Source organism: Ylistrum balloti, unplaced genomic scaffold (genome assembly GCF_031769215.1).
Source record: "Ylistrum balloti isolate Yb309-2 unplaced genomic scaffold, AGI_CSIRO_Ybal_v1 Utg371500, whole genome shotgun sequence".
Taxonomy (NCBI): Eukaryota; Metazoa; Mollusca; class Bivalvia; order Pectinida; family Pectinidae; genus Ylistrum; species Ylistrum balloti.
In genome coordinates this window covers 148,346-171,017 of record NW_026782775.1, presented here as the reverse complement: position 1 = coordinate 171,017, position 22,672 = coordinate 148,346, and the positions used below count along the sequence as shown (strand labels likewise).

Here is a 22,672-nt window from a genome sequence, read left to right as displayed (position 1 = left end):
AATAGTTTCCGGTTTAACATTAAATATATTTAGAGGATATGTAATAGTTTCTCGGTTAACATTAAATATATTTAGAGGATATGTAATAGTTTCCGGTTTAACATTAGATATATTTAGAGGATATGTAATAGTTTCCCGTTTAACATTAAATATATTTAAAGGATATGTAATAGTTTCCCGTTTAACATTAAATATTTTTAGAGGATATGTAATAGTTTCCGGTTTAACATTAAATATATTTAGAGGATATGTAATACTTTCCCGTTTAACATTAAATATATTTGGAGGATATGTAATAGTTTCCCGTTTAACATTAAATATATTTAGAGGATATGTAAAAGTTTCTCGTTTAACATTAAATATTTTAGAGGATATGTAATAGTTTCCGGTTTAACATTAAATATATTTAGAGGATATGTAATACTTTCCCGTTTAACATTAAATATATTTGGAGGATATGTAATAGTTTCCCGTTTAACATTAAATATATTTAGAGGATATGTAATAGTTTCTCGGTTTAACATTAAATATTTTTAGAGGATATGTAATAGTTTCTCGGTTTAACATTAGATATATTTAGAGGATATGTAATAGTTTCCCGTTTAACATTAAATATATTTAGAGGATATGTGATAGTTTCCCGTTTAACATTAGATATATTTAGAGGATATGTAATAGTTTCCCGTTTAACATTAGATATATTTAGAGGATATGTTTTAGTTTCCGGTTTAACATTAAATATATTTAGAGGATATGTAAAAGTTTCTCGTTCAAAATTGAATATATTTAAAGGATATGTAATAGTTTCCGGTTTAACATTACATATATTTAGAGGATATGTAATAGTTTCCGGTTAAACATTAAATATATTTAGAGGATATGTGATAGTTTCCCGTTTAACATTAAATATGTTTAGAGGATATATAATAGTTTCTCGTTTAACATTAAATATATTTAGAGGATATGTAATAGTTTCCGGTTGGACAATAAATATTTTTAGAGGATATGTTTTAGTTTCCCGTTTAACATTAAATACATTTAGAGGATATGTTTTAGTTTCCCGTTTAACATTAAATATATTTAGAGGATATGTAAAAGTTTCTCGGTTAACATTAGATATATTTAGAGGATATGTAATAGTTTCTCGTTTAACATTAAATATATTTAGAGGATATGTAATAGTTTCCGGTTTAACATTAAATATTTTTAGAGGATATATTTTAGTTTACCGTTTAACATTAAATATATTTAGAGGATATGTAAAAGTTTCCCGTTTAAAATTAAATACATTTAGAGGATATGTTTTAGTTTCCCGTTTAACATTAAATATATTTAAAGGATATGTAATTGTTACCCTTAATACCATATATATTTCATCAATACGATTAAATATCTCTATGTTTCGCGAAGTCGGATCCACTAATGAAAATATAGATATATTCTGTCATACGAGTGAAATATTTGCAATACAAACTGGAAAATAAAGAAACTACATCAGCCGATCCAAACAGAATGTAAAGCAGGTGTTCAAACATTTAATCGCATTCTTTGATGTCAAATAGTTCGACGTTGCGCTTGCCAACATTTTGAATTGACTGCTTATGTGATGTTCTACCATTGTATTATATCTGCTGAGAATTGCTCATACAGCTATATCTCTTTGCCAAATTTTAGAAAAACAGAAATGTACATTTGAATTATTTTATCTGAAAGCCAACTATTTCGTCCTTCGTTTCATTTGCGTTCAATCAGAAAAATCGGAGAATTTCAATGCAGTGGTTATAAAGCACTGCTCTGATTGGTCAAAACTACGATAGGTATATCATCACTAGTGAGGACATAAATTGTGTATCATGCCAACATTTATGATCTAAAAAAAAAAACAAGAAAATACCAACTTGTCAACATATTATAATCCAAACTCTTATTCAATAAAACTAGTGCAAAATATGACTACTAGAAAGATTTGCATGGAGACTTCTGCAAAAGAATACAGTGAATAAGACCATGTGTTCCGGAAGAGAGAGCGTATTCTGCTTCACCAACAGAATCCGCCATGTAAACCTTCTCAATCCAATTAAGTAATGTCACGTTCTCAAATTAATGCAATGTTTACAACAAGGGAACCGACAGGAAAATTAACGAGCATCAAACACGTCCATATTCATATCCCTCAAAGAAAGTAGAATATTTTTCTATGAGACCACTCTGACGACCACAAATCTTTCATCCACCAGCATCTTTTGAATTATCAGTTTTTCCATGTTAAATTAATATATTTCACAGGCAAAAATGAAACAAATTGCCATTTTCACTTGTGATACTCATGAAGGTACACGGCAAACCGTTAAAAATGCTCCAACCATACGAAACGAGTTCATTTTTTTCCTCTTTTTTACTGTAAACTAAAAAGAAGCTATATGTATTTTGCAGGATGGCTATCTTTATAAACATGTAAATATTTACTTACCGAAAGTCTCTATAATGATTTCCCCAAACACAAGAATAAATAGGATACTACGCTCCCTCATGGTGTTGTGCCTTGAACGATCGCCCGGAGCGATATCTCTAACACAAGCGTGGACTATTTTAGACCTTTAAACAAATATACAGTTCAATTCTTTAGTCCGTGTGAACTTTTCTTTACAGAAAATCAAGCAAGTATTCAAAGTAAGGTGTGACGCATAACCGATATAATAAAAATCGAACAGGGCGAACTCGACACTCAGCTCTCATTTATCGGTTGTCATATATAGTGTTATTTGAGACGGCGTGGTATTTTATTCAATGGGTGATCAGTTATTAACACTAAATTGACTGATGGTTCCATATGTTATTGTCAAAAGTACGAAAATTGTCCAGTACAATTCAAAAGCTTTAGAGTTCCTGGCGTAAACGGAATCTGCATTGATAAATGCGGTTTTAATATATGGAGCCCAAGTCTGTCCTTTTCTTGCGATAAAATTCGTTTGATAGATAATAATGACAATGATTATAAATGTATACGTGTTTATTTTATTTTCATTGATTTATTTATCTTTAAGGTGATAGCATTTTTATCGAAATATTCCACTAGTTATTCTATATTCTTTCTAAAAACCCAACTACCACAACAATTTTGACACAAGTTTTTCCAACTTACATTAACTACTTGTGAGGTCCCGGGAGAAAACGCACGAAGGGTATCGCCTGGATGAGCAGATGACACCATACCCATTTTCACGTCTGTTCCAGGAATCGAACCCCGGTCGCTTAAAGTATAAGGCGGATGCGTTAGCACTGCGCCACTCAATCACTTTCCGTGAATGTATCATTTATATGTTATAACCAACACTTTTACATACAAACTAAATTATCAGCCATGTCATTGATGTGATTTTATCTACTTGTACCTGCCGTCGTTCCTGATGACACACAGCATCTGTGTGCGCTAAAAAGAGTTACAGGTGGCCTCGCTGTAATTTGACGTCACAATGTTAGCCGTTCCCTGTTTCGGCTGTCCCATTAACGAATGAACTTTTGTTGGACATCGTATAGGTTAGAGTATTTCGCTAAATACAACCAGATAAATAATGATGAATATTGTCCAAATTAATATCGGTGATACATATACAATATTTTTTATTGCTTTATATGTGGTTGACGAATTTAATTGGATTTACCAGATGGTCGGTTACATAGACTATAACAACACCCAGAAAACACGTTTGTTTAACTATATCTAATCGCTTAAGTTTTTTTCACTTTTTGTTAAAACATTGTCTTTAAATGGCGGAGTAGTACATGCAAGAATGATTTTTCACGTGATTCACCACTCGGCTGTGAAAAGATGCATTAGTTGTGAAGTTGGTCATCTGGTAAGTAATACAGTGTGTCTGTAATTGTCTCCTGTGTGAACCAGTTGGAACATTGACAGGTGACCTGTAAGCTGTGTGTTAATTGATTCGAATGGGTGCCGTTTTCAGAATATACCTGTGTATTTGAAGTGCGTTCGAAGTCATGTAATATCATTGAAATCTATGAAATTGATGTGATTTTGGGATTGGTGCACTGTCAAGTCTGGCCTTGATATTTTGTTTGGACAATTTGATTTTTCTCCGTCACCTAAAAGGTTTCATGATTTAGGCACTCGGCATCAATCACGAAATCTAGAAGGTCGAAACATGTGTTAGATGCAGTTTAATTCATAATATGATTCTACTAGATCAAATTCTACTTTCTTATTGAAAGACGCGGTTCACTGACGTGTAATCTCTCACCTGATAATTATCTACAACTTCCAGATCTCTTGGGGGTCGATTTTATGAATATTTCATCTAATCAAAGGGACATCAAACAAGCTATTTTTCTGTCGTTTTTAGTGCAATAATTGCACTGGTAATTTTGTCCCTTCCCTACTCTATCGCCCTTTTTGGCGGAGTCACTGTGTAAACAGAGATAATTGTAGGACGGACATTCTGACATAAACCCAGTGTTTGATGTCTTATAAAAATTGATAAAGATGTCTCATGTGTGATATCGTCATTGATTAGTACACATGTACCTGGTTTAGAAATAAAATAATAAATCTATCTTACAGTTTATTAGTAAAAAAAAGTATTTCAAACAAAATCAGATAAAAGCCACCTGTGCTGTATATAGATAATCAAACATTCTTACTCCTCAAACTTAAAACAAATTATCGTGACTTTTGTTGAGATAAACTCTATTTACGAAGTTGTATGGCAATTTAAACGGTCTATCAATATGAATGTATATAAAACCTTGAAATACATACTGTGATATCAGTGTTAGTCAATTGTTGTTGAGAAAGAATTGAACGCTTGTATATGTGGCGTGTATATACTCATAAAAACCTCTTCAAACGATACATTAATGTTACATTTAACACGACCGTAAAATGTCAACAATATTTTTCTCTGTGTGTTTTTGTATTTGAGAAGTCAGTTACACTCATCTAAAAGGCATTTCTATAGCTATGTTGATGCTTTTTTATCAAACAGATCGAATTTTCTATCAAATAAAATCATACATGTATGTTTTATTTACTTTGATCTTTTTGATATAGTATTTAACAATAGATGCCAAAATTACGGAAAGAAATGTAAACTTTATAATTATTACCTACCTCTACCAGTCATCTAATTGCTTTGATACTGTCTGATTTGAGCTATTACATTAACCTAAATCTGTTATCAGTTATCCTATAGGTGCAACGAGTGTATTGTAAGTAAATGACCTAGAAGACAGTCTGTGACCTTTTTGCACTTAACAGTATGTGATATCACTCGTGAAGTTCGATATTGTACTCTGTCCACACAATTACGTTTCAGTTTTGAATATTGTTTACATTTGTTAATCAACCAGGATCCATGGAGCTGGTTTATAAAACTCGGCATCAACTTAACAAAAGCAGAAAAAACAAATCACAGAAATAAAAGTGAGACATCCGGTCTATATACTTATCAGGATAGTGTATTGTATCAGTGGAACTATCGATTCTTATAAGACATCAAAATGATTTTGCACTTAAATGTCGATACAACAATAATGATTTTAAAGTTATGTAAGGATTGTTTTTATTTCTTATATCGTGTAAGTCTATTGGTTATGTGCAGGTGAATGTAAGGAGGACACATATCTTACAAAACAACACATCGAGAAAATTATATACACATATCTCTCTACACATACGTCATAATAGCCTTTCTCTCTGGTATACTAGTATTGAAGATATTTTGTAATACTTGAATTTTTTTTCCATTCAACATCTCTTCGTTATTGTCAGTATCCAATTTATATTCTTATTTTATCTATGCCATACTGTAACACATATAATATATATACCGGTAACACAACTGACAAAAAATAACATACATATATATATATCCCTAGTAACACAACTGATAAAGTATAACATACATATATATATCTCCCTAGTAACACAACTGACAAAGTATAACATACATATATATATCTCCCTAGTAACACAACTGATAAAGTATAACATACATATATATATCTCCCTAGTAACACAACTGATAAAGTATAACATACATATATATATCTCCCTAGTAACACAACTGACAAAGTATAACATACATATATATATCTCCCTAGTAACACAACTGATAAAGTATAACATACATATATATATATATCCCTAGTAACACAACTGATAAAGTATAACATACATATATATATCTCCCTAGTAACACAACTGACAAAGTATAACATACATATATATCTCCCTAGTAACACAACTGATAAAATATAACATACATATATATATCTCCCTAGTAACACATTAACATTAACGGAACTCTTTTATGTTCCTGGTACACGCGTCCATGACAACGTCCGTAGTAACAAGTCAGAAAATGTATTCAATCACAGAAATCTTCCGAAATTCGTTTCAAAAAGACATGGAATGCTGTATGGATACTAGAAATATACTATAAAAGTAACTATACAACAGTAAAACAGCTGTAAAGATACATATAATTAATGTCGGGATATTAAGCATCATAAACAAAACTAAATACTGCATCGACAGAGACGAGTCGCTGGACACTCGGATAGGAAATGACAATACTTAATGTGTTGGCGTTGACCTACATTTAACATATAAATCATAAACGCATTTGTGTGAAAGTAAATTACAATGTAAATATGTATTTCTTACCTTTTGACGAAAATAACATTTAAGATATGATTATGCGACTTTCATCAACCCGCAATTGGGAACACTTCTTATTTTCTCGCTTGAGGAAAGTTCCGAGGGTTCCCGATTGATCAACTCCTTCATCAAGATTGTCGCGTCGTAAACACATTGACGTCATGAATTTAAGAATTTGTTCCAATGAACACCAGTAATGCAAGCATATATGACGTAACAGCTTCCATGTAACCTTTTCACTGCCACAACAAATTCCGAAGTTGACAACATTTTGATTTGATAACGTTGGATTTCGACGAAGAACAAGCTTGCAAGCAAGTAAATAACTAACTAACTAAACAAACAAAGAAATGACTAAAAACTTATAACCCTAACCTGTATTAAAACCACGGTAACCCTTACTCATCTGCATTGTAACCACGGTTACCCTAACCTGTCTGTATTGTAACCACGGTTACCAAACCTGTACATATTGTAACCATGGTAACCCAAACCTGTACGTATTGTAACCATGGTTACCATAACCTGTACGTATTGTAACTACGGTTACCCCAACCTGTACGTATTGTAATCACGGTTACCCTTACCCGTCTGAATGTAACCACGGTTACCGTAACTCGTCTGTATTGTAACCACGGTTACCCTAACCCGGCTTTACTGTAACCACGGTTACCGAAACCTGTACGTATTGTAACTACGGTTACGCTAACCCGTCTGATTGTAACCACGGTTATCGTAACCTATATGTATTGTAACCACGGTTACCGTAACCTGTCTGTATTGTAACCATGGTTAGCCTAACCTGCACGTACTGTAATCACGGTTACTCTAACTCGTTTGTATTGTTACCACGGTTACCCAAACCTGTACGTATTGTAACCGCAGTTACCCTAACCCTTCTGTATTGTAACCACGGTTACCCTCACTCGTCTGTATTGTAATCACGGCTACCCTTACCCGGCTTTATTGTTACCACGGTTACCCTAACCCGTCTGCATTGTAACCACGGTTACCCTTACTCGTCCGTATTGTAACCACGGTTACCTTTACCCGGCTTTATTGTAACCACGGTTAACATAACCTGTTTGTATTGTAACCATGGTTACCAAAACATGTACGTATTGTAACCATGGTTACCCCAACCTGTACGTATTGTAACCACGGTTACCCTAACCCGTCTGAATGTAACCACAGTTACCGTAACTCGTCTGTATTGTAACCACGGTTACCCTAACCCGGCTTTATTGTAACCACGGTTAACACTTACTAGCTGGATGGCCTGTCTGTACTGAGACTTACTATCTAAGCTTTCTTTACACAGCATACATATAAGATTAATACATATAAGATTAATTAATTGACAATTTCAGTATTGAGTTAAAAACAATCAAGAACAACAAAATGGTATTTTTTTCCTTTTATTCAGATAAAAAATATTAACAGATCATGTTTCTTTTCTTATTAAAAATGCTGATATGTTTAATCATCCAAAATCTCGTCTGCCCGCGATTACAGCGAGATTTAGGTGCACTTCCATGGTTCGAAATCTGTAAGGTTGGCGATGGGAGTGGGGTTCTGTACCCATTGGAGAGCCTGTATCTGGGTAACAACCCACACATCCTAAAATAACAAACAAATTGAATTAATCGTGGTCATGTGAAAGATATAGACATGACTTAAATGGGTTGACATTTTCTCTATTTCAACAATTCAGCATTCGGCATGATATTAAACCCTACACGATAATACATTCCGCAATTAATTTCGATTCGAAACATTAATGTTTTCATAACCTTGAAACGGAAAATTCATATTTTCATAAACTCTGTACAAATTTTTCATATTTTTTATTAATTCGAACACAACTACTTCTGCCCCTTTTCAATACCAATTAAGATCGAAATAACCTTGGATATAGAAACGTTAGCCATGTCATCGAATTAAACTGACAATGTACAAAGTAAGTAATTCTATTTGTACAAGTATTTCAAAACGTGACTAGTTCGGTACTGTGAATTTTCCTGCTTCCAAAAATTACAAATTTAACATGTTTCAACTGATTATCTTTCAAAGTTGTATTTACATTATGTCGATTTCTGCGCAAATACAGGCTTTCGCTGCAAGCCTTGCAATGTTTTTGTCCACAATAGATTTGTGGAGCTTGTTGTGTATCTATTTTTTTTTTAATTTTGAGTTGTTTTAACGATTACCAAATCATGATAACCAATTTTTCAGCCCATCATCATACATTCTTTACTTACATCAAAGGCTGCTCGGATGTACTCCACAAATTGTATGAGTCCCTCCAGTTTGAAGTCAGTCTTCATCCAAACGGGGTCTACAACTACGGTGTAAGGGGCACGATTTCCGTCGTAGTGTTTGACAAAACTACAAACATAATAGATAAACATAGGGAATGAGAAAGGACACCGGCAGTGAATTCAGCGGGGAAATACAACAGCATACATAGCACACATGGAATTTTCGAGGAGGTGACATCTTAAAAGGTAGCTATAGTGGCTTAAGGCACGGACTTATGAAAATGGGTGCATTTGGAGACATTAGCTCTATGCATTCCTGGAACAGTTCATAACAAATTTGAAGGTTTCGTTTGTGACTCATTTTGGACAAGACGAGAAAACAAGTTTTATCCTTTCATGTACATCAAACTTATCCCGAGGTCGCTTAACACATGTTGTACTGGCTCTCATGTTTTGTGTCGCTCCTTTGTAATTTTCAAAAGAACGTATCAGTCAGGGTCTGACTGTTTTTCACCCCTGAAGATAATCAACTTAATTCGTGTTTGCCTTCAATCTTGCCGTAAAATGTTCCAGGGATTAAGAGCGCGAAAGTGATCAAAACCCTTCTGGTATCGAGGATGGCAATATGAATTGGCTTTTGTTGTGTGATTTAGTAATTTCAAAACAAAATATTGAGGACCTCCCCTTCACCAATCAAACACGAACTTTAAAATGTCACATTCGAATGCAAGTTAAAGTAATAATTATACACGAATGCAAAATCATTGATATAATGTATGTTGACTAGTACTTAAAGGATAAACATGTCATTCAGAGAAAGAAGTTATCGGTACGTCACGTGACAGACACTTTAATGAGCTTAAATATATCGACGGATATGCTGATCATATACAAAAGCGTAACCAAATATGTTCATAATGTAAACGAAGAAAACAATTTAGGAGAAAGCATTTTTTTTTAACTTTACTAAACTGGAATAAAGAAAGAATGTAAACCACAGGCACCAGCATATCAATACACTTAGATGTAAACTATCAACAAGGTTGGAACTCAATCAGACGAGAATAGGACCCAACTTCGTTAGACTTGTGATTTTCAGCAGATCGTTCGGGATGTCTCGCTGAGGGTACACTAAACTGACAGTTAACTATTCTTATTTTTATTTGGTATCTAGTTCACTTCAAATCACCCCTAAAACTCTTTGTCAGACTTCATTAAACATCGCTAAATTGTCCGATTTTCATTACGGTTGATATATTTAAAAAGGTGCTCACCGCCAACTTAATGAAATATTGGCGAGCTTTTCATTTTCTCACATAATAAGCATTATTCTTAAATGTTTAATCCCGTTTTTACCTGTATCTGAAGATCAGTTTCAAGCTTAACCCGTTGAATACTTTCCTAAAATAGTGCGATATCTAGCTTAATTCAGAAGAATTATGATGTATGTCGAAAACAAGTAAGATTATGTAAAAAAAATGCTCACATCCATGAAAGCAAGACGATTCTTCTGTACATGTGCCATGATTCGAAGGTTTTATTCAGCTGTTTAACTTACATGTTATCCAGTCAGTCCGACAAGTGAATGTCCTTCATTAGTTATACAAATAACCCTTACTCCGATGTCAGCGACTCAGTTAGGGATAAAGACAACTTTTTATTTGTACTTTGTTCAATCCTATCGGAAAATTAATATTTTCTGCAACGGAGACGACCCGAGATAGATTATTTGATATGTACAAAATACAAATTACATATTACTGTGGACAGGTATTGGTGTTCTATTGGTCGTAATTAAAAGGTGTAAAATAACAAGGTGGGATAGTGGAAGACCTACTTGTTGTAGAGGATATCAAATGCATCTTTTTTCGTCATGATATTGGTACAGCTTTGGGGTGTTGCACACTTCTGATCATTGAAATCCAGTTCTGGAATTAACACCTGCCACCGACCTGAAAGTTTATGGTAGAATGTGTCTCGGCAAGTGTGATTCAAAGTGGAAAGGGTCAAGTCACGAAGTAGAAATGGGAAAATATGATAACAAAACAGAAACAAACAAATATTTGGTTACAATGTATGTTTCACTAATATCTACAGGTTTTTAATGTAGATATTTTGCTGTGATGGACCTCCCGTATGGTCTTCAGTGCATCAAGTAACTACTACAACGAAGCATCTCCTTAAAAAGTACCCTGAATGTTGACGAGACAAGAACGCCAGAAAACTAACAAATAAGCACGCAGAATAGTAGAAATTATCACAAAATACAAAGTAATGTTTTTTTTCCTTGGTAATCAGGTAAAAATCACTCGCCGAAGCATTCCCTATGCGACTGAATAGTCCAAAGGTTTAGTTTTCAACAGGTGGTTGTTCGTTTTTTCATACAATGATATCACGGAATTTCTCTCAAGTTTATATATCTGGATGTACAAATATATCACGGACTTTTTTCTGAAAAATATCCATTATACTTCACTGTTAATCAGATGTGAAAATATACCTTAATTACTTTCTCATGAGCATTGTTATCATGTCGTCAGTAGGCTTATTTGATTATGCAACACAAAGCTGATAACCTGCAGATTATAGGTGGAAATTCAACCGAAAGTGTTACTTTTTTATCCATCAATATTCACCCGAAAAACACAGTGAACAAACCATTACACATTCGTCACTTTCTGGACATGTAAATAGGAAACCTTGTAACTGTTCAATCTTAAAGATAACAAGAATACAGAACATTTACCACACCTGGAAATTTCAAGCTGACGGCCTGACCACCGTTACACGTGAATGATCCATAATCATAGTCATACGTAAATGGCCACTTGAGTGTCGTCTGCGAAGCGTATTCCGCCGTCCCGCAACTGGAGTCGTACAGCAACGCTTGGTCGGCGAGACCTGCAACAACGCCAGCGCAATCCTCGAGATGTCAACAAATTTTGATGATCACTAAGGAGACATATACATGACTTACAACTCTTCTGTTTTACTGTAAATCTTCAAAAAATATTCATTTATGATATAATTACCGACCTGATTTTAGGCAAATACGATAACTGGTCAAACTGAGAAAGTTATATGTCCTTCGGAGTTGAGAATATCACTTTCTCAAGTTAATAGATAAATTTCACCAATATTTTCGCTTTTCAAAAACAACCATTTCCTGCCATTTGATAGACGCGGGATAAAATATTCTATGATACGTTCCTGCTAAAACTAAACAAGACCAAAAGGCATTATGATGTTGAACTTAATGAATAATTGTGTATAACAATTAATCGTTTATCTAGGACTTTCTCCAATGAAGATAACCAGGAGGGTCTTCTTTGCTATATCTGTTGTCTTTTTGATGCTTTTCAAGTCTATTTTCCTCCCAACAAACTTTAAAACTGTTCTTCATTTATCACGGTAAATATTCCGCCATCTTTGTAGCAAATGACCTCAGCAGAACTTACTCTGACGTAACGTTACTATGTTTGGGTAGGAAGTGATGGTGTAAAATTGTTATACTCACCTGAAAATCTATTATGACGTCATGAAAAGTACCTCGTTTCAATATTTGGGTACGAACTAGTATCGCTGCATTGATTTAAAGTTGATTTAATTTTTGAGCAATGTTGGAATATTTAGAATCGGACAATCAAAGATGTTGTCATGTTAAAACCACGTAGAAGATCATGATCGCTTAGTCATGTATCAGTATATAAAAACAAGTTTTCCAAGTCATACTTTGAAATGTACAATATTAAATCTTTGAAATATTCAACATCCCATCGTTAAAATCAAACATACTCAATTTTTGAAATCAACTAAACCCAATCATCGATATAAAAAAAAGCAATTTCCGAAATCAACAATGGTCAATCGTTGAAACCAATAATGTTAAATCTTTGTAGTCAATTTAGTAAGTATTTAGAATACAAAATATTCGATAAATGAAATCAACAATATCCAATGTTTGAAATTATCAATGGTTAATTTTTTGTGATCAACTATATTCAATCCAGGTTTTGAGATCAAACAGCAATCAAAGGGAGGTAACTCAGACTCATTCTCAGCCAGACTTACCTATAAACATATCGTCCCCACCAGGTGACAGTTGAGGCGCCCGATATCCATATATTTCCTTTTCGTCTACTGGGGCTGTTGTGATTTTGTCTTTGACAGCTTTCATACAAATAAATAAGACAGACACTGTTAAGCATGACGGTAAATAGTGACAACAAACGTATGATAATAACCAGGTGGCTGAAGTCTTTAATTGATCTTATCTAAACGATAGTATGGTAAATGTGTTGCTCTGATAGTTATATATGTCTCTTCAAATGTTTTGTTTTATCAACAAATGTTAAACGATTTAGCTTAAAATATTCTATATATAATGTCGTAATGGACATATCAGTTAAACCTATAAAGCGGGGGAGAGATTTCATCTTTACACTTAGAATATAATCAAAACCGTTTCGTTACACGTATCAGCGAAGGAGAAAAATAATACAAATATAACCAGCCTTGTCATGTTGAATTTTGACCGAGTTATATATGTATCTATTTACTTATCTATATATACATTTCATTAATTCGATCCATTCTGTTGACGTTGTCGGAAGAGTACCGTCGATGGAGCTCACGCCTATCTCGAACTTTTTGTCATGATATGATTTCACTAATGCGTAATTAGTGTTGAGATCCTGGATGTAAAACGTTCCTGTGATCTTACATCCGTTTGGGTTGTTGACAACAAAGATCTAAAACAACAATTTCAAATTGAATTTCATAGTTCTAATAAAAATAATATTTAAAAATAAAATCCTAGACAGAAGATCAACTGTGCATCAACTGTATATCTTTGAACAGCATTCCTACAAATAAAATCTCAACTTATTTGGGCGATAATACCTACACACACATGCATATATATAGATGTTCATACTTACGATTTTCTCAGGATCTGCACTAAGCACTTTTTCTGGACCAGCTTTAGAATAAACATTGAACCTCAAAATTGAGAAAGTAAATATGTATTTTTATCACGATCTCTTGTTGAATAACTCACAACGGTTTAGCATATCACTGTCATAGTTTAGAGCCTGAAAGGTATGTTAATTTCTGAATCTTTCATGCGAGTGTTATCAAAGGTGTATCGAAAGGATTCGCGATGCAAATCTCATTTTTTCTTCACCAGAACTCAAGTATCAGAAACATGAAACTAGCATCGTGCAGGACATCACCTATACCAACACTCGTGACATTAATAGAGCTCTTATAGACACCACGAAATGTACTAATGTACATCACAATGTATCTGGACCGAACGGATGACATCTTTAAACTGTTTCCTTAACTAGACACAACAGTTTACAGGTATAGAAATTGTATTCCATAGATAGACACAACAGTTCACAGGTACAGAAAATGTATTCCTTAAGTGGACACAACAGTTCACAGGTACAGAAAATGTATTCCTTAAGAAGACACAACAGTTCACAGGTACAGAAAATGTATTCCTTAAGTAGACACAACAGTTCACAGGTACAGCAAATGTATTCCTTAGATAGACACAACAGATCACAGGTACAGAAAATGTATTCCTTAAGTAGACACAACAGTTCACAGGTACGGGAAATGTATTCCTTAAGTAGACACAACAGTTTACAGGTATAGAAATTGTATTCCATAGATAGACACAACAGTTCACAGGTATAGAACATGTATTCCTTAAGTAGACACAACAGTTCACAGGTACGGGAAATGTATTCCTTAAGTAGACACAACAGTTCACAGGTACGGGAAATGTATTCCTTAAGTAGACACAACAGTTCACAGGTACAGAACATGTATTCCTTAGATAGACACAACAGTTCACAGGTATAGAAAATGTATTCCTTAAGCAGAAACAACAGTTCACAGGTACAGAAAATGTATTCCTTAGATAGACACAACAGTTCACAGGTACAGAACATGTATTCCTTAAGTGGACACAACAGTTCACAGGTATAGAAAATGTATTCCTTAGATAGACACAACAGTTCACGGGTACGGGAAATGTATTCCTTAAGTAGACACAACAGTTCACAGGTACGGGAAATGTATTCCTTAGATAGACACAACAGTTTACAGGTACAGAAAATGTATTCCTTAAATCTCGCCGATCGATAGGACATCAGCAAGGTGAACTGATTTTCATATACATCTTAATACTACAGGAAGCTATATATATTTTAATCCTTTCATTCAAGTAAATGTTTCATGTTTCCATTTAACAATGGGAAAATTCAATTTATATAGCAAGGCGTGTCTAATGCTCGTTAGCATACCTGGTTGTTTCCGTGTTCTCATTAGGGTAAATGACATTACTTACTTAGATTGACCAAGATTTACATGGCGGATGACTTTGAGGAAGCAGAAGACGCTTACTCTTCCGGAACAACAAATCTAAATATCCTATTACCGTTTAGGAATATCCGTGTAGAGATCTATGTTGTTCACAGTTTGCCCTTGTTTAATTTAATTTGAGCAAAAATTGTGATCTTGTTTACCTGTTTGTATTTTTGTTTGTTGTTTTTGGCGAGTATCTATTGTAATACAAATGAAAGATATACCGTATCTAGCAACCACGAATTTATCTGACCTGTTTCTACCACAATGTATAAGCTCATCTGTAGGAGTATTTGTTTCAGCGTTATGATAAGCAAAATGGAAGATTTCAGAAACACACTGTTATGGGAATATCATAATGCATTACAAATCAAAGCAAATTAAACAACGAGTTTGTTATCTTCAATAAAACGATAGAAATCCGTATCGAAATCAAATTAATACAAAATACGATGTGAATATACTTCAAGATGATCTGGATCGCCTTTCAGCTTGGAGTGAAAAATGGTTATTGAAATTTCATCCTCAAAAATATAAATTTTTGCGCATTGGCAGGCAAAGTGGAGACAGAAAATATTATTCAAACAACGAAGAATTACAGGAAGTCTACCAAGAAAAAGATATAGGAGTAATTGTAGACAATTCTTTATCATTTGATGAACACATAAGTACACAGGTCAGAAAAGCAGACTCTATGTTTGCACTAATAAGGAGAACGTTTCAATTTCTCGATGAACATAACTTCCCATTATTGTACAAAACAATAGTAAGGGTTCATCTGGAACATTATATTACTGTATGGCATCCATTTAAAGTCAAACATATAGATAAGATCGAGGCAGTGAAACGGAGAGCAACAAAACAATTATCAGGATTTAAGGAACTGACTTATTCGGAAAGACTGAAATGCCTAAAATTACTAACATTGGCATTCAGGAGGATTCGTGGGGATATGATTGAAGTCTTCAAAATTACGAACAATTTTTGTGATAGTAACGCTGCTGATTTCCTTAAATTGTGGATCGACAAAGTTCAAGTTCAGCGGACAAGGGGTCACTCCAAAAAACTTTACATGCAGCACTGTAAACTTGACATCGGGAAACATTCTTTTTCTTTGCGTGTGGTCAAAATATAAAACAATCTTCCGGAGGATATTGTATTGGCACCAACAGTTAACTCTTTCAAAATTAGATTTGATGAACACTAAGCAAATCAAGAACTGGTATATAATTATAAAGCAGAAATTCCGTAGTACCTGGATCTGACGTCTCAAATGACAATAATTATAAACATTATCATTGTATCACCGAGACCGGTATAGAGGATCTTAACGATCCTGCACTGGTAATAAACTAAACTAAACTAAACTAAACTAAAAAAGTCCTGAAAAACTTATTGGACATTTTGTTTTGCGCCAGCATGCTTTCTGTCAAGGTTAAACTTCTCAATCAGTCACGTGACCAGAAGGTGATATATCGTGAGTGGTATATATCCTATATATGGTCTGTGAGGAGAATAACACAGGTGTGGTAGATAATTATTTACACACAACTAAATCATAGCATTACCGTGTCTTACCTGGTCATAAAGAGGTTCATATTCGCTATTCAGGGTGTAGTCCATTGAAATGGTAACGATTTGCGGAGTTTCCGCTGCGGTTAGTCCTCCCGGAATATCTGGATCGGAGAAACACCGGCAATTCGGGAGCTGGCAGGCATCTTTGTCACATGGTTCCGCGATCTGTGCTAAACCTAGTCCTACGCACACAGTTATAGTTATTAGGAACATCATTTTGTCTCTAATATCTCTGTGGTGTTTTCAGTTCAAGTCAAGCTCACACAGACACGGTCAGTGTTAGTGTGAATACCTGGTATATCTGGAGGGAAGCGACGTACAAAAGGTACCTTATCTAACATTGTGACACCTAAGTACTGTTGCCCGGGTGTTATCAGTGCTAGCGGCCCCAATATTGTCACAAGTGATTTTATCATAGTCAGCATGTACTTGGTCTTCAATGTGCATATGGGTGTAACAGCCGGATCTCAGCCACACCCGGTGACCTTGAAAGGAGAGGGAACGACGCCGTGTAGATTCCAGAATTGTTTACTGACGAACTCACTTTACAATACAACTACAAATAACAATGACATCCAACACAAGCAAGTACAATACATTATTATACATTTAGCGTTGTTGTTGTCTATGGGTTTTACAATACAATCTAGCTTACAATGAGAAATAATCGACTGACTTTGACTAGTTGGCATAACTGACAACAAGTTGTACTAGGTTATAACTAATTGACAACTGATAGCTTTATAGTAACAAATTATAGTATGACAACTGAATGACAAACATGACAACTAAATGACATAGTAGTACAACTGCGGAATAGTCAACAAACCCCGATGGATGACAGCTGAATAGGAAATGGAGTTGACAAACAACAAATGAATGACAACTATACCTACAACCTGAAAGGAGAGGGAACGACGCCGTGTAGATTTCAGAATTGTTTACTGACGAACTAACGTCAGACCCCAAAAGCCGGACCAATATTCCAGATTTCCCAAATTTCATGGAGTTATCTCCCCTTTGACCATAAATTTACAGCAATAGATAAATGACCAAAAAAAATTGGGGTACAACTATTTCTGAATTTACACCTCGTTACACTATCCCCTCCAAACTGGAAGCCGTCCCGACTTGTAAATACCTAATTAATAGTTCGACTACAAAAACAACAAAAAATAACTTTCTCTGTACCTTATTTTTCCGTTTCAGCACGAACAATTATGAATCGTTATTAAACTGACTTGACCTCAATTTGCCAGCAATACTGATCTCTATACTGGTATTCTACATTATATAGATTTGGCAACACTAAGATAGCTGTTTCGCTTGGCAAAACTTTTCAACACTTAACTATCAGATGGTCAGTCTGTAGTAAAAGCCTCAGCACGCAGGCTGATTACTCATGAGTACATGAGGCCTATCTGATACTAAACGACTACATTGTGGAAAGATTCCAAATCAACTTCTCTTTCCACCTTAACCGTTGTAACAGTCCTCAGTATCACCACTTCTGGTAAATAATAATTCTTATAGATATCTAGCAAATTCACCTAAGATGAGGTTCCTCATAATTTCCTATGCTAAACAATTAACTGTTAACCAAATCACTTTTCAGAAACGCACTACACATAATTGTTGAAGTCACAAATAAACTGAATCAAAAGTTACACATAAACCGGTTCATCGGTAGTGGAAATGACCCATACGCTACTGGTCGGCTGGCCAGGTTCATTATAAGTAAACCTCATGGGAGGTCTTATGGATCGCGATCCTCTGTTCGCGGTGGTTACAGAACCGCTTCCGTCAGAATCGGTTTCCGCTCCTGCCTCAACTACGGTGGTTGCGGTATCACTTGGGGTCTCGAAGTCGTCGCCTTCGGTGTCGGACTCCCCATCTATAGACTGGGAAACAGAAGTTCACTTCCGGATTCCAAAAAGTCGCTTTCCGACGGTGTATTAGACCGTTGATCTGAATGAGACTCTGGTCCACCTCGATGTCTCCCCTTCCCTGCAGTCCTTGCGACACAGGCGCAAACGGAGCATCATTTGGATTTAAATCGGATACCGGCAGACCCAGATTTGATACACAGGGACTCCGAGAATTCATTTCTGTTAACTGTTCATCATCACTTGACGAGACTTCGGGCACCACAGGTTTTGGCTGCAGCTTTCGAGGCCGCCTCATTGGTCGTTCTTTCTTTGTCGGCCCAGGGACCAATGGCAGATCATTGCATTGGAGAAGCAAATTACGGTGTAGTCTCCGAACTCCCTTGTCTCCATTCTCCTGACGCACTTCATAAACGGGAGAATCTGGAGCCATCCGTTTAACTACCACATGAACTTTGTCTTCCCAGTATGACCTGATTTTTCCTGGCCCTCCCTTCTCCCGCAGGTTGCGTACCAGAACACGGTCCCCCGTTTTCAATTGAGCACTGGGCAGGTTTTGGCCACGATGTTTCCGTGCATAATCCTTAGAATTAGCAGAGTTCTTGGTAGCAATGCGGTAGGCCTCCTGCATCCTGCTTGAACAACGTTCGACATAGCCTTTATGTGAGTGGTGCTCCAAATCATCATCCCTTAGGCCAAAGATCAAGTCAATTGGTAAAAAGTAGGAAAAATGGAGAGAAACCAGTGCTGTCATTGCGAGTTCAGTTGTAAGCATGCACCATCTTATTCAAGTGTTCTTCCAGTCACTTTTGAAATCCCTCGGTAATGTTCGCAACATACTTAGCAAAGTTCGGTTCAGGCGTTCACACTGTCCATTCCCTTGAGGGTGATAGGGTGTGGTCCGAGAGTGCTGAATGTTGCAATACTTCTGCAGACGCTCAAAAAGCTGATTTTCCAATTCCGCCCCTTGATCGTGATGCAGTCTTTCTGGAAACCCATATCGCAGAGCGAAATCATTAAAAATTTTCTCAGCAGCTGTTTTGCCAGACTTATTGTTTGTTGCGTAGGCGGTGGCGAAATTGGTGTAATGATCCACGATGACTAGGATATACTCGTAACCCCCTACACTTCTCTCCAAGTGGAGGTAATCGATGTAAACCATCTGGAATGGGTATGTATGTTTCAGTGGAGCACAGGTATTGCGGTGGGGTGGCTTGTCCTTGAGACACAGACAGACGCGCCTAACATAATATTCAATTTTTGATGACATGCGGGGCCAATAAAATCTGTCTCTAGCTAGAGCCAACAACCTGTCGGTGCCAAGATGGCCCATCGTGTAACTGTTGCATCATGAATTGGTGAGATGTCGCGGGCAGAACAAGTTGGTGACATTTTCCTTGAGGTGTTCGAGTGACGCGTTTCAAGAGCCCATCCTCATCGACTTGAAGTAACAACCATTCCTTTACTAGCCGACGACTGTCTGCACTAAAACCCTTCTTGTCTCTTTCGGTTGGGCGCTTTGCACGAGACACATAATTTTTAACAATACCAATATCTGGGTCATTGTCCTGTCCCTGCCTCAACTCTCTGATACTGAAATGTTCTTTTGAGGTTGACCACAGTGCTTCTTCCTTAAGTGGAACTTTCGGGTCAAGATTCGGTAATAACGTAACTCGCCGCTTCCTTGTGCTTTAACAACACTTGCAGTCATTTGAACGGTTTCGGGTGTCATTTCTTCAGAACATTCGCAGATGTATTTGCCAAAATCTAACGGCATCCGACTCAAACGTCTGCGTTCACATTCAATCGACCTGGTTTATACTTAACGGTAAAACGGAAGTCCGTCAGTTCTGTGACCCACCTAAGACGGGTTGCGTCTAACCTAGGTATTGACAATATATAACTCAAGGGATTGTTATCGCTTTAGACGGATGCGTAGTACAGGTAATCACGGAACCGCTCCGTAATGGCCCATTTTAGAGCTAAAAACTCCAACTTGCCAGAATGCATATGATAATTACTTTCAGCTGGCGTTAAAGTTCTAGAAGCATAAGCGACTACTCGGAACTGCTTGTTTTCATCCTCTTGATAAAGTATGGCCCCAAGTCCGTCACCAGAAGCATCAACGTGCAGTGCAAACGGATGGTCAAACCTCCGATAGGCCATGACAGGTGGTCTAACTAGGTGATCAATAAGCTGGTTTAGTATCGACTGATGCTCTCCTGTCCATTGAATCTTTTGGTTAGATGATAACTGACACTCTTAAGTTGCTTGGGTTTAAGTCCTTGACCGTGTTTTTCTTTACTCGGAACCTTTAGAAGATTGTACAGAGGTTTGGCCATCAGGGATGAACTTGCGATAGTAGCTAGTCAGGCCTAGCAGTTTTCTGACCTCAACGATATTTGCTGGTTTTTTTCGATCGTAGACATTCAATGGCTTCCTTGTCTGCCGGATCGACTGTGTAGCCATTAAATGTCACCATGTGTCCCAAATACCTGACTTGCTTGCAGAACATCTTGCACGTAGCTGGCTTAAGTTTAACCCCATACTTTCGCAGTCTATCAAACACTTGGTGTAAATGTTTCAGGTGATCTGAGAAAGTTGCACTGTAGACAAGAATGTCGTCTAGACAGGGCAGGCATATCTTTTCACGCAATCCCTCGAGGAATTCGTTCATGAAATTTTGGAACGCGGCCGGAGCTCCTGACAGCCAAAAAGGTATTCTTTTCCATTCGTATAAACCCCACGGGGTTACAAAGGCAGTGTAGGGCTCACTCCCTTCCTCCATCATTCCCTGATGATAAGCTTTCCCCTGATCTAGGATGGAGAACCATTGGCTACCGCCAAGACTGTCAAGAGCATCTTCAATCCGGCCGACTATCAGCGACTCTCTTCTGGTTGACCTTTCGATAGTCTACACAGAGACGCAAGGTGCCATCCTTTTTCCGAACACAAACCAAAGGGCTGCAATAAGGAGATTTTGATTTACGAATAAACCCCTTGTTTATCAAATCTTGCAAGTAGTCTTTAACCTCATTGTATAACGGGTTAGGAATGAACCGGTATGCATGACGTACCGGAATATCGTTCTTCAGCTGAAGATCCAGTTTCAAATTTGGGATGAAACCGATGTCGTAATTAGTTCTTGAAAAAACATCACAATACTCTTGCAACAACTTAACCACCTTTGCCTTCTGGTTGGCTGCTAGCAATTTATCGTCTAATTCGACTGATGGTATCCACAACTGTCCTTCGGATTCCACCTGTGCTGACATATCTTCATCTGGTTCCTCTAATTTTCCTTCTTCATGTTCCCGTACGTACATTTGCATTATGGAGGAAACTGGCTGTAAGTAACCCAACAGGGTATTTTTGGGTAGGTAAATAGTGTTATCTGAGGTGTTATGGATGCCTTCTCTCACTCTAGTTGGTTTCTCGATTTTCACTAATGTTTCTTGGAGTTCAATACCAGGTATGGGACTGATGTCCTCAACAGGAGTGAAGAGGCAATTTAGCGACTTGGTAGACCCAGAAACCCCAGATCTCACGGCCGCTCGGATGATCTTTGACCCTCTCTTTGGAACAGATACTCGCCGCGAGGCTGGCGCCATCTTGCTAATAAAACCATCTGAGTTATCGCTGACGATACTAGCTAACGACTTCAATGCTGTCTCATTGAGGTTGCTTGTAGCACTTTTCAGACTTGCGAGAAGTCTGTTTACCCCTTTGGCCGTGTAGTAATGTTCTATCACATTGTAACCAAGGATTGGCATGTCAAAGGCCGCTTCATTTGTTACTAAAAATTGGACAGCAATAGGGTCATCTCCTCTCAATTGGACATTCACTTCTATCCATCCACAAAATGGTATCGAGTCCCCACTGGCAGAAGT

General features: G+C 36.5%; 2 protein-coding genes across 2 annotated transcripts in view; both read right to left on the bottom strand.

Annotated features, from left to right (window-relative positions):
• LOC132562743 (protocadherin Fat 3-like) overlaps positions 1 to 2,531 on the bottom strand; it is a gene marked incomplete at its 3' end in the record, with an annotated part of 38,501 nt that extends 35,970 nt beyond the window's left edge. The window contains exon 1 of the mRNA XM_060227501.1: positions 2,471 to 2,531. Within this exon, the coding sequence (XP_060083484.1) occupies positions 2,471 to 2,531 (61 nt within the window). The remainder of the gene's footprint in view (positions 1 to 2,470) is intronic.
• A 5,622-nt stretch (positions 2,532 to 8,153) lies between these two features.
• LOC132562751 (chitin deacetylase 1-like) lies at positions 8,154 to 17,127 on the bottom strand. The gene is made up of 7 exons (XM_060227509.1): positions 16,900 to 17,127; positions 13,514 to 13,691; positions 13,012 to 13,110; positions 11,692 to 11,841; positions 10,778 to 10,892; positions 8,941 to 9,067; positions 8,154 to 8,299 (listed from the first exon to the last, which is right to left on the bottom strand). The coding sequence occupies exons 1-7, from the start codon at positions 17,110 to 17,112 to the stop codon at positions 8,201 to 8,203; spliced, it is 981 nt and encodes a 326-aa protein (XP_060083492.1). The 5' UTR covers positions 17,113 to 17,127; the 3' UTR covers positions 8,154 to 8,200.
• Positions 17,128 to 22,672: the final 5,545 nt, after the last annotated feature.

What these genes read in the sequence shown, in the direction of transcription:
- LOC132562751 (XM_060227509.1), bottom strand. Translation starts at nt 17,112, where the DNA reads ATGATGTTCCTAATAACTATAACTGTGTGCGTAGGACTAGGTTTAGCA. An exon ending in ATGGATCGAATTAATGAAAT is followed by an intron (nt 13,111 to 13,513) that starts GTATATATAGAT and finishes TTTGTATGAAAG; the next exon opens with CTGTCAAAGACAAAATCACA. An exon ending in TGGGGACGATATGTTTATAG is followed by an intron (nt 11,842 to 13,011) that starts GTAAGTCTGGCT and finishes GCGTTGTTGCAG; the next exon opens with GTCTCGCCGACCAAGCGTTG.